Source organism: Hydractinia symbiolongicarpus, chromosome 9 (genome assembly GCF_029227915.1).
Source record: "Hydractinia symbiolongicarpus strain clone_291-10 chromosome 9, HSymV2.1, whole genome shotgun sequence".
Taxonomy (NCBI): Eukaryota; Metazoa; Cnidaria; class Hydrozoa; order Anthoathecata; family Hydractiniidae; genus Hydractinia; species Hydractinia symbiolongicarpus.
Window position 1 is genome coordinate 4,567,664 of NC_079883.1, and position 17,570 is coordinate 4,585,233.

The window sequence follows — 17,570 nt, forward strand, 5'->3', positions numbered from 1 at the left end:
GATTTCCCTGGAGAGGAATTTATGCTGCTCTTCTTTACTTTAGATGTTTGTTCAACTGATCCAGAATTAAGGAGAATAACGGGTGGATGAGCTAGTCTTATGCAGTGTCGTTTTTAACTTCATAACTATTTTTAAATTAACTACATGTTTTTTTACGTGGAAATCAAAAAGATATTTCGCAGCTAATTCGCCGCCGAATTCGCCATTCACAATATGTTCGTGAAAACCTCCTTTAGAGTTAACTTGTCGAACTGTATTTATATAATGTGAATGATAATAAATCAGTAAAAAAAAAGTTCTCTTTCTCTTTTTAAACATGATTATCTCAAAATATATCTCATTTCTTTATTTTTGTTTCGTTTTTATTTGGACGAAGTTGGAAGAATGATTATACTTGATGCTGTATCTATGCTCCCTTGAAATCTAGATAGTTCGTATAGGTAGTCTAAGATAAGAAACATTCAAATGCTATGCTTTTTAAAACCACGTAATTCAGCGATAAGTCGCAGTAATAATTCATTTTTTATAATCAAAAAAAGCTGTTAGATTTAAGTTTTCTTGGCATGTACCTTCGTCATCACAGACGTTCGTTTTGACCAGCTTTTTATGAACTATACATTACGCTACGTTGGCAGAAGGGAGGAGACCCTATTGATAAGCTCTTGGAGACAACATTCTCCTTTACCTGTTAAATCACCAGAAATATATTGGATTCCGTCAGCCAAACATGTATAGCAAAGAAGTGCTGCAAAGAAAGGGCCACGTAAGATGAACCCAGAGAAACATATCAGCAACTTACATAACATCCAAATCTATCGACATCTATTTACAAATCTACAAGTATTTTTATATACAATTTCAGCTTAAGGGGATTTAAAACTACGCGCTTTGTTTCATGCATTTGATTATAGCATATAGTTTGATTGCTGGACCCATTTTTACCCCAAGCAGTGTTGAGATACGCAGTTCGTCTAAATGAAGAAGCGCACTGCCATCAATTTCCTAAAAAGAAAGAATGTCTCGCTCAATAATAATTCATATAAACTTTATTTTTTTTCTGGAGGAGCGGTTCATCTTACCTGATCTTTAAAAATGGTAGCATAAGTTGCGCATTCAGTTTTTTGAAAGTACGCGTAGACTTCGTCCACCGACCATTGTGACAACGCCTTGGTGGTGGATTGTTCTGTAGATTTCCTTCTTTCTGACGTGGATGTGACATCTTGAGAACTGTCAGCAAGCGTGTTTACTGGACTCTCTTGTGGCTTAGTGTCGCTCACTCTTGTGCAAGCAAACGAATGCACTTCTGAAATCGGTTTCAAAGAGGGTGGAGATAATTCCAAAGATTTGTTGTATGCTTCAGGTTGCTTCACTGGTAGTGGTTTCAAAGTATACTTCGGCGGAGTATAGATAAAGAATGGTGTTTTGTTGTCACGTGGTACACGTATGATATCTGAGGAAGTTGCAGGTGATTTCTTGTTAATTAAGATTCCTTTGCCTCTCGGCACGGGGAAGTACGGACAATGATTGTGCTGCTGCTGTTGTTGTAACGAAGTGGGCGCCTCAATTCGCTGAATAATCCTTGGACGAAAGTGGCAGGAATTTCCTACTGCTTTGCTTGTCATAATAGCAAACGGTAATTTCGGATAGCTTGAAAATACTTTCGGATCCAAATGTCCTTTGGAATCTTTGTTGGGTTGTGGTTCACGTTTTGTGTGAGAGGTCGCTTTTTCAAGACCTTTTATTCCCTCTTTGAAATCAGGATATAGGCGACTTCTGGAAGCATCAATGCAAGAAAGTTCTAAATTAGAAATATTAGCTCACATGGTTTGTGATTCCCTAGCCGTGTTTAAATTTAGTAACATAATAATGAGCGCTTTAAGTTTCAATGCATAAAGTTTTCTGTTGAGACCCATTTCAATAGAAGTCATTATTGTCTGTTGTTCAGAATCTCAATTTTATGGAGCTAAGTCCCAAGCTTAAAAACACGGTTGATCCTATAACAAAATTTGCGCAATGGATATTTTTCTAAGCGGCGTTCACAAAAACAATGCGAGGTCTGCAGGTTAGTTTTGCGTTAGTTTGATTGAACAAAAAAATGAATGGTTTTGCTAACTGGAAAAAATAAACATCGGTTGAAACATGGAGAATACCTGACGTCTCTGTGGAGGAAACAGCACTGTCATCTTCTTCTTTCTTAATTTCAATTTGTGGAAGTTCCTGAAAAACAGCTTGATTTTAGCACTAGTTTTCCTAATATTTTATAACAATAATGCATACAACATTTGTTTTGAAAATACATACAAGCTACGACTTACTTTTTGAGCGATCGTACCTTCAAAATTTTTATCGGTTTTATTTAAAACACTGACCAGCTTTTCAACTCTCTGTTTTTTCTCAATACAAATATCATTTTCTAATCTTCTCTTTTTTCCTATTTCTTCTTCAATCATTTTTGTTGTTGCTTTTCGCGTGTGTTCTCAAGCTGAAGTTTCTGCTAACGACAACTTCATTAGAATCTTCTGAATGTGAAATACTGGCAAGAGGGACATGTAATTAACATAATTGCTTAGTCTATTGTCTCATTTGGCGTGTTATGTGAATTATTGTTCTGCAGTAATCTCAGAGGAGACTTTCACTTGATTAAATTTTTCTTTTGAGACTTCGATATCAACACCATATTTCACTTTGCCAATTATATATTACGAAAGAAAAAAGGATATTGTAAGGATTAAAAAGCTACGATAATTTGATTTCTACCGCCTGAAATTGGATATTTAATTTTTGAAAATTTAATACCTAGAAATGGCATTTCGATGGCAAAGGCACGGTTACAGATTATTTTCAACGCTATGTTGGCTAGCTACGATTCTAAGACCAAATAAAGTGCTGATAGACCTAATTGGACCCATTTATATTATGGTGACCTGATTTGTAACAGACGTAACATTTTCTTACACAAACAATGATGCTATTTCTGACCCAGTCTGTAATAAAAACAGTTAAATCTAGATTTTGGTTGTCGATGCTTATCATATGATTTAATTACCCCAGGACACAGAACAAACATTTTGTGATTATGTAGCGTTCATCTCACATCTTTTTTTAATAAGCAAATAAATTTTTGAGAAAAATTGCCCCTGGGTGATATAACTGTTAAGTCCTTTTAAATGAATTCCTACAGGGAAAGTATATGAAGAAAGAATGTCAATTATGTTACTATGGTGACGGATATTGTATTGAGCGTCTGTAGATGTGGTGCTGAGCTATGGTAAAGCATTTTATGAACCATGCAATTTGTAACGTGTTTCCATGACTGCGCCACGGGACCGGCAAAAAATACCGTTATTGTTTTTTAAAGGAATGCAAAAACTGAATGGGTCAAAGAAAAGATCTGGTGAATTCTCGAGAATGTTTGCTTGCTTGCTTGAGTTAGTAAATGTTTAAGATAGGGAATGATATTCGACAACTTCTTAACACTAACCAAGAATTTTACAGTATACTCTCCAATTAGTGGACACCATCGGTAAATGACCAAAGTGTCCGCTAATCACAGGTTTCCGCCTTTTAGAGTGTACGTTACTATGAGGGAATACTGTACTACCACAATCTCACAACTCGCAGCAATTTGATTATAATTGAAACATCTTTTTGACAAAATAATTGTAGAACTCCACTATCCGTGATTCTTGAGACAATTACCGCGTAAATGTTTCTTTTGTGTATCGAAGAAAAGGCACTTTTTGGCAGGAAATAGCTTTTGTCTTTTTTAACATAAGACAGATTTTTTTTAAACTTCATCTTCTCACTCGGAGTCAGTTTCATCACATTCTTCATTGGGACGAATTCTACCCACAATTTTTCAAATTCGTCAACTGTCATATTGCAAAACGTAGGTATAATAAATTACTGTTATTGTCACTGCGTCACTATCTAACACTGGGTCAATCTCGCGACAGGATCGAGTTGTGGCAGTCGCTCCTGTCAGTTAGTTCTTTTTTTTCTTTGGTAGTGTGGTTATGCGGTTGTAGAACTCCACTATCCGACCAGAGAAAACCTTAGGTGTAAAAAACTTTCGCGTTTTGAGAATGATTCTACAATTTCGCTAAAAAAAACCTTTGCGTTTTGATGATTTGCTATTTAAAGAAATAAACTGTTGCGAAAAAAAGACAAAAAAAATGCGATAAGCGCAAAAGTTTCTGTCTGCCCGCGCGAACATTTCTGCCCTTAGCGCATAACAGAACGTACCACAGTCACTCAAAAAAAAAAAAACTCTTAAATTTTCGATGCTAAAATGCTCCGCTTCAACCTTGTTCCTTTTTTAATTATTAATATTTTTCAAGGGTAGCTATTTTCGTGGAACGTAAAGAAAAATTCGAGGTTTATAATTTTTGCGTATGATTGCTCGGAAAATGTTTTAAGGGTGATTTTACTTTACGAATGACGTATTGTTGATACTTTTGGTGTCATCATGACAAAATTACATCGTTACAAACTGTTACAAATTGGAGGCAATTCTTTCTTTTTTTCCGCATCGTAATCTTTGCAAATAATATCTTGAATAATATTTTGCGGTACATATTTTTTACAAATTTAATCAAAATTCACAAAAAGCGTGGAGAAAATAAGTACCGGCGAAAACTACCTGTTTTCAGGGAAAAAGGCTAGGACTTCCAACCTGAGGGGAAAATGCAAGGGCTGAACCGGTTGCACCTGGATACAGTCCCTGTGTGATTTAATGCTGGAAATCCTTGCGGGTTCATAACAAATACGTGAGGAGCTAAAGACGAAGAAAAGAAGGGAAAACAGAAAGAAAAAGGAGCAAGTAAAATCTATCTTTTGACACACATTGAGTAAATATTCGTGTATGAATAAAGATTACACATAAGAAATAAGGTGCGGGTGTTATTCGTTATGTTAAAGAGCTATTTATAATTTGCTTGAAAAAATACCTTGCTGCTAAAAGTGCAACGCATACGCACATGGTTTTTAGCGTTCTGCGAAAACCTCTGAAAAGCCTAAATAGTTAGCTACTTATCACTTATTAGCTAGCTAACTGAGAATTTTTTTATCATAATTTAGTTTTTTGCATCAGGTCTGGTATGCAGATATGAATTAACATTGAGAAGTATAGCTAACACACATTCAAAAACTACTTAAAGCCTGATGGATCACCTACCACTTAGCACAAGGTGCTAATAAGTCATATACGCCATAAAGAGTGCAGACGTTTTCGGGCATGTTCAGCATTTTGAAAAGTTGCCCGAACTTGCCGTTATATATGCGGGCGTTTGTGGTTTATTGGCACCCTCTTCACTTAGCTACATTGTGGTAGACCATTTTGACAATTACTGTGAAAAGATTGTGGAAACTTTCACATTTAGCGGTTTTTCCCGTTACCCTCTTTCAGCTACATCATTTTTGAATTTTTATATTTTAGGGGTAAGCCCTTGGCTTTAACAATTGCTAGGCAGGCAAAAAAGATGCAGGCACTGGATTCTTTTTAGTCTGCTTCTTTGCACGAAGGTGTTATCATCACTATTTGAATGTCAATCAGAAGTTATCCATCTACAATTCATTTCAGCCAGAAGAGCTTACAGCGGAAAGTGTAAACATTTAAAAAGGCCTATAGCTAACAATGGTACAATTTTGCCACATTTCAGCTTATGGCACGCGAGCAATTTTGACTTCTTGCGTGTCATAAATAACCTTAACAAATGGAACCCAGAATGGTACAATTTGGGAAACAGGGAAAAATATCACCGTCTAGGTTTTGGACTGGGAAAAAAAAGCAAAGGATATGGTGGGTAATCAACGTTAGTTTACTCAATGCTATTTTTAGGCCCCTTGTTACTCGCCAAGCTAAAAAAATTTTGGTTTACAAAGAGAACTTCCTCAGACATTAAAAATAAATACCAAAATCAAGTCTGACCAAGTTTACCAGCCTCGCAGAAAAGAACAATTTGGTTAAGTTTAACCATCCCTGGCAACTTCACCCTTATCCATACACCAAGTATTATGCTTATTAATTGTCCTAAAGTCATGGCAAAAATGAGTTGATTGGTCAGATTTTTGTTTGCAGGACCAAAAGCCACTTTTATAAAATAAAATAAAAGGGCTATAAAAGATTTTGTAATTTTTTCTTTCTTAGTGCCAATGGAATGCATATTTTTTACATAATATCTAATGATCATCAATATTGTCATAGTCAATTATATATAAAAAACTAGTGCGGTTCACGTTTTACGTTTTACAAAAAGATATTTCCCAAGCCTTAAATTTTGCCAAATAAATTGTCTTTTATTATATATTTACATAAAATAAAAGGAAAAAAACTTAGGAAATTAACAACCAATTATAAATTACCGTTTGAGAAGAAAAGATTTGATTATGGTCTACAAATTTTTGCATACTGTATTTTCCGGTATTTAAGCCTCACATCGTGTAACCCGTAGCTCAGCCTTTTTAATGGCCATCAGATAGCCCGTACCTTCGTATAACCCACATAAAATTTCAATTAATGTGTTTTACTTACCCGCACCTTTGCATAACCCGCATCATGTTAAAAAAAAATTCAGCGTATTTTTACTTACCCTATTTGTTTCATCCAATAATAACTCTTGCTTCCTGCGATTAAACAAACAAAAACCACTCTATCATGTTATAAACATAAAGTAAAATTTCTTTTTTTTATTTATATTTAAGTTTTTTTGGCATAAATATAAACAACATAATATTGTCTGTAACACCGATGTACGGAACATTCTTTTCTAATACTTATAGAATTTAGTTATCTATTTATATCTTGGCAATCACAGTGTGCATGATAAAATGAATGGCGGCAATGAGGAGAAGATAGTTGCGTGTGTCTTATTAATTGTATTTTGTATTTATTTTTTATATTTTCAGTGGCCACCTGTTGCTCAAAGGTAGCGAAGATAAAAAAAGAAAATTATTATCTATACTTTTTAACATTTTTCAATATTTTTAACAGGAAATAATAATTAAGTTGACACTAGGTTGTAAAATACATGTCAATTAAACCTAAAAATGATACCTGCTATATTGCTCTATTACCAGAAGCAAATCATTTCAATGTACTCAATGTGATGCAAAGATATAAATAGATGAGAATTACATTCAACACAAGTGAAAAATGATCTCCAGAATTGTGTTTCAGAGAGGGCTCGTAATATGCTAATATTGGTAAGCAATAGAAAGTTAGAGCAATTTCACGGTGTAAAAAAAATTAAATCACGTAGTTAAAGTAAGATTATGTAGATATAGGATCGCGCATGCAGTTATATTAATGTACGCATTTTATCCTGTTGGTACTATTTTATCCTGTTGGTACTATTTTCTTCATTGAATGTAAAAATTTTAAATTTCACAATAAATTACAGAAAATATAAAACTTCACATAGCCCGCACCACATTATAACCTGCACCAACGGTGGAAGTCGTAAAAATCAACTTATAACCCACGGGTTATATACTGTGTTTTTCTTAATTTCCTCTAATTTTTAGTGAAGCATTGTTTTCACTAATTTTTTTGTTCCTGTAATTTAATGCGACTAAGGTCATATTTCCCCTAATTATGGTGCTAACCAAATAATTTAGGGGACTTTTCTTTAGTGGTCTATCAAATAGCCTTGTTTACAAACTTAATACTTAATAACTTAATTAAGTTAAGTAAGTACAATGAAAAATGAAAATCAAAAATCACGGAAAGAAAAGAGTGATAAGAAGAAAGAAAATAAAAAATAAAACATAAAAGGAATGTTTTTTATTTTCTTCTATTTTAGTGTGACTAAGATAAAATTTCCTCATATTTTAGTGCGTAATTAAATTTTTGAAACAAAATACTTTATTTCCTCTAATCATTAGTGCGAACCTCCGGAAATAATTGCATGAAAAAGAAGCCAAGAAAGGCGAAAGAAGAAATTGTTTTTTTTTAGCATAGTTCAGTGGCCTCCTACGGCAATGCGTGCCCAAACCTCAAAAGCTCTTAGGGAAAAATAAAGTAAAATATTTTTACACTTCAGCTAAATTCAATTAAATCATTGTGGAAAACGCTAAAATTTATTTAATTAAATTCTGTGTTTCTGTGGCATCGAACTTTAATACTTTTAAACTTTTTTTCTTCTTTATACTTTATTTAGGTACTTTGAAAAATGTAATCCTTCGAGTGTGGTTCAGGGATTACGTGTTCACCACCACTAGGGTGTGTAATAATCACGTTTGTTAGGAAAGTATGATCGCTAGGATTTAGAAAATAAGGATCTTAAGATCATCATGTACAAAAAGATTATTTTAAGTGCTTGTATGGTTGTCTTTTGGAGAAAAATGAAATAACTGAAAGATAAATATTTTTTTGACAATAATGGAATATCTATATAATAATACGCCAGTTCCGTGTGTCTGTAACAGGCAAAGTGGATATCGTCATTTTCCTTTGATGTTGCCGAAAAATGCATGTCCAATATGTTAAATTTTCTGACGTTACGGCGCGACGTCAATAATATTACTTTAACGTCAATATCCTATATTAAATTATTGAAGCCGTTACAGTGCACTTAAAACTTTGAGGCCAAATAACTTGGAAACGAGGTGGTGACGTCAATGATTTTTCACCGCGTGGGTAACTAGGGACCACCTGGGACCAATTTGGGTAAGTTTCCCAAACCTGGGTCCCCGAATCCGTTTCGGAATGGACGGGTTGATGACGTCATCGAAAAACCTTCAAATCCTAATATCTCTGCAACCGTTTGTCAAAAATACGCGATCCTATACATTTTCTTGATAAGCGTTTCAAGACCTATACAATGAAGGCAGCAGGTATACAAATTTCTAAAAAAAAAATTTGGGGGGTTTGACTGGCCATTGCTGACATCAGCAAAATTTTAAAACCCTTATGTCTCATTAACTGCTTATCAAAAAGATATGATCATATACATTTTCTTGGTCAGCGTCTTAACATCTGCATAGTACAGGCAACGAATAAACTAAATTTCGCCAAATATTTTTGTAATTGCACTGCTGACGTCAGCAAACAATCTAAAACAAACTACTTTTCCATTGTCCTTCTGCCTAAGTGGATTTTTCCACGGGCCTTATCGACTAGTCTATATAATAATACGCCAGTTCCGTGTGTCTGTGACAGGCAAAGTTGATATTGTCATTTTCCTTTGATGTCGCCGAAAAAAAATATGTCTATTTTGTTAGCGGATTTACTTTGTTTACGTCACGTGATGAAAACGACTCAATTTGATTTGCTGAAAAAAATTTAACGGCTAACTTTCCAAAAATGGTGTCTCTCGACACCGAAAAAAACACAAAAGAAAGGTCCCTTAGTCTTGAAAAAAGTCCAAAGAGTGATTTAGAGAAAGAAAACTCTAAGTAAAGAAGTAGAAGTAGAAAAATAAAATTGAAAGCCACAAGAAGTTACTTCGGAAGTGAAAAGTGGAGCTAGGAAGTAGTAAGGTAAAGTTAGAAGTAGAAAATGCATGCTAGAGTTTCAAGTGGATTGGAATTCAGAAAAAGTAAGAACTTTGATATATTTAGACGTTCTGTTTTTATGTCGCTGAAGCTGCGTGTTACTTTTTTATGTAGTACACTTAAAATTGTCAAGCAGAATCGCATTCTCAAAAAAAATCCATTAAAGCTTCAAATTCTTAAAGTTTTTACCGCGTTTTTTTTTCAATTTTTTTGCATAATTAATGTGTCCCCTGGTGCGTAACTAATGTATTTGTACTAAAATTCAAAATGCTAGATAAAGATGTTAGCGACTAACAAACTAATTTGCTAGACAAACAGAAAACTTTGGTTTGTTTTACATTACTATTGTTTCTCTTTATAATGTCTTTTACTAAGCATGAATAGCCAGCTATAGACCCAGTTAAGTCTCCCCAGTTTAAGTGTATTTAACTGGGTGTCTTAGCTACTGTTATCTGATAGCTAATGTTAGCTTTAAGGCTTCCATCCCAAGCTTCTTAGCTAGCTCTAACCTATCTCTTATTTTTTGAAGATGAATTATGATGTAACAAGTTAGCTACAGAATCTTTCTTGAACTTTTAGGATGGTGTGACTCATTGTTATGCTCATAGAGTATAATTTTTTTCACATTACCTGTGAACTTTACAAAGGGGACCACAATATGAAAAGTGGAACGAATTTTATAGAATTTAAAGTGTGTGTTAAGTTATTTTTATTGTTTTGTTTCTGACATCCCGTTAAATATGCCAGGTTTTTTTACAGGGTTTTTTTACATTCGATTGGAAATTTACGTTGGTTTATGACTTTGGGTTAAAAAAAATTATGAGAGGATGGTATGATTAAGTCAGTTTATATTGTTTGTGTTGCAAAATGCTGTTTTTTAAAATTTTGTCTAAATTTTTGTGGAAATAAACCACATGCAATATATACTGAATAAACAAATTTTTGTAGAATCGGACTTCACTGTAAGCTGTTGTATAAGCTGTCTTTATATTTCGTAATATAAACTATTGTTGGGGAGAACTAACTGTATGTGATGTAATATTTGGTGGATGAAAATTCCAGGTTTCACGGTTTTGTATTTCTTGAGAATTTTACAAAATTTTGAGGGATATATAAATGTTTGCTGATGATAAAAAAATTACTTAATGTTCTGACTGAAACTGTTTTTGTTCTTTATATTTTCTAATCTAACGGGCGAGGACTGTATACACTGAAATTACTGATTTTTCTAAATTTTGATGTGTTTTATAACCTTTTTGTGGAAGATTAATGGGTATTGGCAATATGCGATATGCTGAATGAAATTATTTTTGTTGATTTAGATGTGTTTCTCAAAAACCAATCTGTTTTACATTTTGTGTAAACTTTTGTTTACGAACCGTATACAATGTTTCCAAAATAATGAGCCTTTTTTATTCAAGTTTATTCTTTGCTTATTGATTTTTTGACCTTTAGGTTCAAAATTGTTGGTAAAGGGCAGTACGGATTATCGCGTTATTTCTAACATTGTTATTATCCGTGTTGTGACTGTCAGTGTTGTAACTGTCGGTGTTCTTACTGTCGGTTTTGTGAGTATTGCTGTTCTTTTTTATTTTGTGTAAGATTTGTGTGGAGGATTTAATGCGATTTGACATTTAATATTTGGTGTAAAATTTTAAGAACATTTTTTTTGTATATGCACTGCTGGTGGCAGCAAAACATCTAAAGCAACCTATTTTTTCATTGGCTTTTTCCTAAGTGGATTTTTCCACGGGCCTTATCGACTAGTTATTTTAATAATGATTTAACATCATAAGCCACCATTCAACTTTCCATAATTTAATTTACATTTTTTTTAACACCAACCAATTTTCTCTATTTATTTTTAGTCATTAGCAAAATAAAAATGTCAGCCTTGAAAAAATTTTGCATGTAGATTTTGAAAAAAAAAGGCTGGAGGATATAAAAATAAATCAATTTTTTAGTACATGAGCCAACTTCAGATTACGTATTTTTTAAGGTGTTTCCAAATAATAGCTTATTCCTCAAAATACTATATAAAAGTTAAAAGAAAATTTATTAAAAGACTTTTAAGTAGACTATAAGACGTTTCATCAAAAGTTTTTGATTCATATTAAAGTTATAAAGTAACTGGTTGTGAGGTGCATAGTTTTCATAGTTCTTTGCACCAGTTTGCCCAATTTTGAGATAAGATTAACTTCTTAAATAATAAACTACAGTATTGACAAGGCTTATTGTATATAATCTCATTGTTAAATGTAAAATTAATAGGATAATTAACTACAAGAATATATAAGATTATAAAGAAGTGATAAATGTGGTACAAGTTAAGCTAGTGTTAAACTACACTTTTTTAAACAAAGGTGAGAAACATCGTACCTGCCTCGTGTTGTTGTTATAACTTTGCTAACCTTTTTATTTTATAAGTTGTGAATAATCATGCCCAACTATTTTAGTTAGACTATAGGATTATTACAATTTGAAAATCAATTTTTTTTTTAAAAAAAAGGGGGATTTTATTATATCATGGATTCAGAGTTGTATAATTATATACTTTATATGTTGGCATGGTTTTGAAAGAACAATGTAGTGGTGATGTGCAAATCAACTTAACAAATGATGAGAAAGAAATGGTTGTAATTTGTCTTTTACTATGATGCCAGACAGTATTTGTTATCAACACTATAACAAAAATTTTATATTTCACACATTGCATCAACAAAAATGTAAATGTAATCCCTTTAAGTTGCATAAATAAAACAGTAACAAGTATATTTTTTGTCAACTGTTTTTCATTTTTATGAAATATTTTAATACATTATTTTGTTAGTCTATCTTTTTATTTAGAGAAAATGTCAACAGTGACAATTAACTTGGCAAAGCATATACTTTGCCAAGTTAATTATCACTGTTGATAGAGAAATTTTTGATAATTGCAGGAAAAGAATTGTTGCAGAAGAGGATTCATCTGAAACAGAGGATAAAGAGCTGGATAATGTGAAGGAGATCATCAACTACATATAAAGTACAACAGTCTTCCATGACAGCGCACTTTCTAACTTTGGAGTCTCTCTTATAAAGAAATACCATATGTCTGAAATTCATAAGCACATAAAAAGTAAGCAGAAATTAGTTTGTGTTCAGGAACAGTTAAGCTATGAAATGAAGCAATGTTACCATTTAGCATCATCTTCTTTGAGACAATTGTCAAAAAACAACAACAGTTGTCAAAATTTAACCAGCTAGAGAGTTGTATATGATAATGTATGGTGACTTGGTAGTATTCTGTAAATTGATGAAGTTAAAAAAGATGCTAAAATTAAAAGTTTTTGCACCCAAGATGTTCAGCATCCTCCTTTTGGTTTGTTCAACAAATCATGATTTTTGAAATTCACTTTTTGAAAATGCTAGTTGCTAACCAGTGGATAAATCCACAGGCTTGCCCATCCTTTATTAGCCGCATTTTGTGTGTCCCGCAACTGAGGTTACCATTTTGCATGACAGACAGACACATGCAGGTAGTATAATATAGATCCTCTTCAAAATCAACACACCACCACAGCCTCAATCAAGTTCCTTACGCCAATACTGGATTGACTCTAACGATATTGCATTAATTAGCAATTTATGTGTACAGAATATCTTTTCTTATGTATCTATTATAAAAGTTAATCTCATCTGAAACTATTAACTAGGAATATATATATAAAAGACTAACCTGTAGGTTATCTCCGCAATAGTTCTTTCTGTGTATAACGCAACGCTAAATTAGTGTGTTTGATTCAACTCAACACTATGGAACACCACTTTTACTAAACACAACGAATTATCAATGATACTGGTTCAACACAATTAAAACCCCACCACCAAGTGATTCTTATTAGTAATTGCCTAGATAGAAGATCAACAATCTCCCTCTATTTTCTTTCTGTTTGGCGTTCAGTTGATTATTCGAATGTGAGAGGAATTTATAGCGACTCCTACTCGCTTAGTACAGTGGTCTTGGGGCAAAACTGGCTTTTCACCAAAACCCTCTACTGTACTAGTCTTGATTAAGTCATCACTACATGTATTTTTTTTTTCTTCATGTGATTACTTGTGTGGAATTTACACATAAAAATTCTAAAAAATAAAAACTTAAAAAAAACTTTAATTTTTGAACACAATATTCAAATTTTCATAACATTTACTTGGTCACTATTATTCTTCATGACCCCTCTATAGGACATTAGGAGTGTGCTATTTGCTCCTTGTTTTGTTAATACATCTACTAACTGATGTTTGGTAGAAATCCACTTCAATTCAATCTCTTTCTGATTGATACTCTATCTAAAGGAAGCCATATCAACCCTTAACCGTTTGTCTTCCAAAGACTTTGTTGAATGGGCAGCTTCGAACAATGATTTGTTACCTGTATGACATAAGATGCCTTTTAGATTAGTATTCAACACTTCATTTATCACATTCTTCACCCATATGCATGTGTATCAATACCATTAACAAGAGCTAGTGTCTCAGCAGCAAGGGTGCTACGCGCAACTCTCTTAATCTTCTTAGACTGCCATGTGATAGGTGCCATAAGATTCTCAATACCTTTTAGGAAAATAAAAATTCCACTTTGAGAGCTGCCATCTTGAAGGTTCCCAAATGAAGCATCAGAATATAAGATCAGTTGTAATGGAAGCTTAAGCTTTCAAAATTTCAAGGAAATGTTGGGATCCAATTTCAACTTCTTTACCACTTTATTGGCTCTCATGACATCATCAACTACTGGCACATATCAAATGAAATGTCAGGCCTTGATTGTGATGACATCCAGTTTAGTTGCCCACATATGCATCGGAAGTTTGATTGTTTTTCTTGTGATAGTTGTCTATGTCTGTCTGTTGTGTTTTGCACCTTGAGCAGTTTCATACCTGCCACATAGTTCTTTTGGTCATAGTTAATAGAACCATTAGATGACACCAACATATTTAAAATTGGAGTAATCCCAGATCCTTAATAATCGCCTTAAACTCAGGGACCTAGAGTTAATTTGACTTTTTTTATAACCCAGAGGTCGGTGGATCGTAACCACCCGCTACTACCACTAGAAATATATATATATAAAAGACTAACCTGTAGGTTATCTTCACAATAACTATGCAAACTACGCCTAACCAATCACTTTATAACTTTAATGTGGATTAAAAAATTTTGTTGAAAATTCGCTTATTATTAGTATTATTAAACAATATTTATACAGGATTTTTTACACTTCAGTTCTGCTGTCGTGTGTCCTGTGAGTAAAATATATAAAAGAAAGAAAAATATAAGCAATAACTATTATCTACTAAATAACCACTCATGAGTTAGCTAACAAAAAAGTTAAAAAGTTTATACAAATTTTTATGTGGTATTTTGAGGAATCGGCTGTTGTTTGTCGGCCAGCATAACAAAAAAAAAATCCAAAATTGGCTCATACTAACAAATTGTTTTATTATTATATCTTCTGACCTTTTTTTTGAATTTCACATGCAAGAATAAGAAGCAGAGTTATGTCTAAAAATAAATGACCCAACTAGATTTGTGTCATGTAAATATAGATCCTTGAAGCTAGAAAACAGGCCTTAATAGGGAACACAATAATATAGGTTAAAATCTTGCATGTAACCTTTTCTTAATGGTAGCTACCAGATTTAAAAAAATACGGAAAACTCAAGGATATGGGTTCATCAAACTAGGTCAACCGACATGGAATTACCTAAAGTTAAAACCACAAAATGTCAGTGTTTTTTGCAAAATGCAAAAAACTTTTAAAAATGTTAAACTGGTTTTTGCGAAATGCAAAAACTTTTGAAAAATCTTGAATGGTAAAATTTTACTCCTTGAAAGTGTAAAAGCCATGAAAATAAATTCTGTGATATTTTTGAATCGTAGATGTAATTCCTAGAATCCTGTGTTGATTATAGTTTTTCAGTAGGTTTATTTGGAAATAAATGCAGAATCCTATTCTCAGAAAATTCTGTAAAAATGTTGTTTTTTTTTAATTATGAAATTTCCTACCTGAGAAAACTTCTGAGAATGAAGTAGAATGGAATTTCTACAATTTTGTGCAAGTTTAGCAAAGTTTAGGTGTACAGCAGATGATCATTTACAAGCATGTGCCTAATTTTTTTAAGGCGGAGCTCTGTTCAGCGATGTCTATATTTTGTTTATATCTTGACATCTGAGAGAGAGCTCAGAAATTCAGGAGAGTCCTGCAGAAATTGGGTTGGACATTTTGTGCTGACTATATATAACAGTCCTATGATGTATTGATATTCCTTATTGATTTCTGCCGACGAAGGCGGAATCTATAAAATCGCATGGGGAGATAGAGTGATAGATAGATAGAGACAGCCCAGAGCCTAGACGCCTAAAGCTTATCCAGGCTAAAGATTAAATCCTTTGTTTTGACAGATTTTTTTTCTGAGAATGAGGCTAAAATTAGTTTAAAGCCAATAAGAATCCTAACAGTGCAACAATTTGTGTTATTATACAATGAACAATACTTTATTTTAAAGTTTATATGCTATCGAAAGTTAAAGCTCGTGCAGTGTAGCATAATGAAGATCGTCTTATAATGCGCCATCTTTGATGTTATTAACATTTCCCTTTAAAATATGTAATATATCATATAAAATATATCATTTCCTTCTGTACAATTTCGCAAGCACGTAGACTAAAGCTATATTCAGCAGAATAATTAGGTGAAAGATAATGTATTATAGCTATAAAATTGTGACAAATATGTCACGATTTTATATCTTTTTCAGATTATTGCTAATGGTGGTAATCTTAAAGCCGCAGGGTTTCTTGTATTACATTTGGAATATTTAGATTAAATTTTCAAATTTTCCTTCTGCAAAATTTGATTTTATGCTAAAGGGTTTGTTCACCTCCTAATTAAATATTCATTTAATTTTTAGGGTTTGGGTAAAAATAATTGAAGGTAATGACACTACCTTTGATCAAACTTGTAACTTTGACAATCAAACAGCTATCCAAGCCTTTAGCTAATGGAATAAAGAACTCGGTAAAAACACACTCAAGGTTGTCAAGAGCTATAGCTTATCCCGCACAAGGTATACATTATTTATTTACATATTTACTTAACCTTTCTCTACAACACCAGAGTAGTTTGTGATTGTTTGTTTTACATCACATCTAGGTTACCATAAACTTGAACAAACTGTGCGAATGCGTTTGATGGGATGGAATAAAAAAATTGAAGTAAAACCTTTATCTGATGAAGCAGCAGTAAATTTGGGAGCAGAACTTCTTGGAGAATTTGTTATTTTTTCTGTTGCTGTAGGTACGCTCTATGCAGAAGTTAGAAGAGGTCAAGCGAAGGATAGGAGGAAAGAAGAAGACCAAAATGCTAAGCTAGTTATGTTAAAGGAACAGATAACTGAATTATCAGTTGAACTTTCTAAACAGCTGCATGAAAATACGGCACTATCTAAAAAAGTTGATCTGTTACATGAATCTATAAACACTAGAAAAAACAAATAGATATTGAAACCTGTACATATTGTTTAGTTAGTATATTTATCCACATGTCGTGAATGATTTAACTTTTGAAAATGTTTTTATATTAAATTTTAGTAACAAAATAAATTTATGTTTAGATTTTTATTTGTTTCAGTCATTTTTACGAATTTTTGGCAGGTATTACTTGTATTCTCCACGTCTATGTCAATCTGTATGTCTTGTACCTTTTCTCTGTTTATCTGTGCTTAAACATTTTTCAATTTGCCAACAATATATAATGGTTTTTTAATGCATCACTTTTTATCCTGAAAAGAATAATTTTTTTACCTGGCAATTTATTGGCAATTTTTTATTATACTTTCTTATCTAAGTCAGGATTCTTATGCAAGCAATCATGCAGAATATGAATTAGTAAATTTCAAAACAAGGCACCATATTTTTTGCAACAAATAAAATAAATAAAACTTAAAAAAAATTTAATATGACAGAAAAACAGAAATGTGAATTGAATATCCGGATGCATTTGAAAATTTATTCAGAGTGAAATTACATTTTGAGAA

The 17,570-nt window shown here is 32.7% G+C and overlaps 3 protein-coding genes across 10 annotated transcripts in view; 1 reads left to right on the plus strand and 2 right to left on the minus strand.

Annotated features, from left to right (window-relative positions):
* LOC130656701 (dual specificity protein phosphatase 18-like) overlaps positions 1-14,524 on the minus strand; it is a 98,820-nt gene extending 84,296 nt beyond the window's left edge. For both annotated transcript variants that reach the window (XM_057459604.1, XM_057459602.1), the window contains exon 1: positions 14,505-14,524. The gene's annotated coding sequence lies outside the window, so the exon portion shown is untranslated. The remainder of the gene's footprint in view (positions 1-14,504) is intronic.
* On the minus strand, positions 796-2,516 carry LOC130656696 (uncharacterized). The gene is made up of 4 exons (XM_057459596.1): positions 2,316-2,516; positions 2,151-2,217; positions 1,080-1,798; positions 796-1,002 (listed from the first exon to the last, which is right to left on the minus strand). The coding sequence occupies exons 1-4, from the start codon at positions 2,448-2,450 to the stop codon at positions 880-882; spliced, it is 1,044 nt and encodes a 347-aa protein (XP_057315579.1). The 5' UTR covers positions 2,451-2,516; the 3' UTR covers positions 796-879.
* LOC130656704 (optic atrophy 3 protein homolog) lies at positions 2,043-17,152 on the plus strand. 7 transcript variants are annotated; one of them, XM_057459614.1, is made up of 4 exons: positions 4,665-4,893; positions 16,446-16,601; positions 16,688-16,749; positions 16,832-16,971. In XM_057459614.1, exons 2-4 carry the CDS (start codon positions 16,472-16,474, stop codon positions 16,904-16,906), a joined length of 267 nt encoding a protein of 88 aa, XP_057315597.1. In that variant the 5' UTR covers positions 4,665-4,893; positions 16,446-16,471; the 3' UTR covers positions 16,907-16,971. The 7 variants fall into 7 exon arrangements, with proteins under 7 accessions (XP_057315596.1, XP_057315597.1, XP_057315592.1 ...); XM_057459609.1 differs by adding an exon at positions 12,435-12,613 and having other exon boundaries at positions 4,706-4,893; positions 16,688-17,152; XM_057459610.1 differs by adding an exon at positions 12,435-12,613 and having other exon boundaries at positions 4,736-4,822; positions 16,688-17,152.
* The last annotated feature ends 418 nt before the right edge of the window (positions 17,153-17,570 follow it).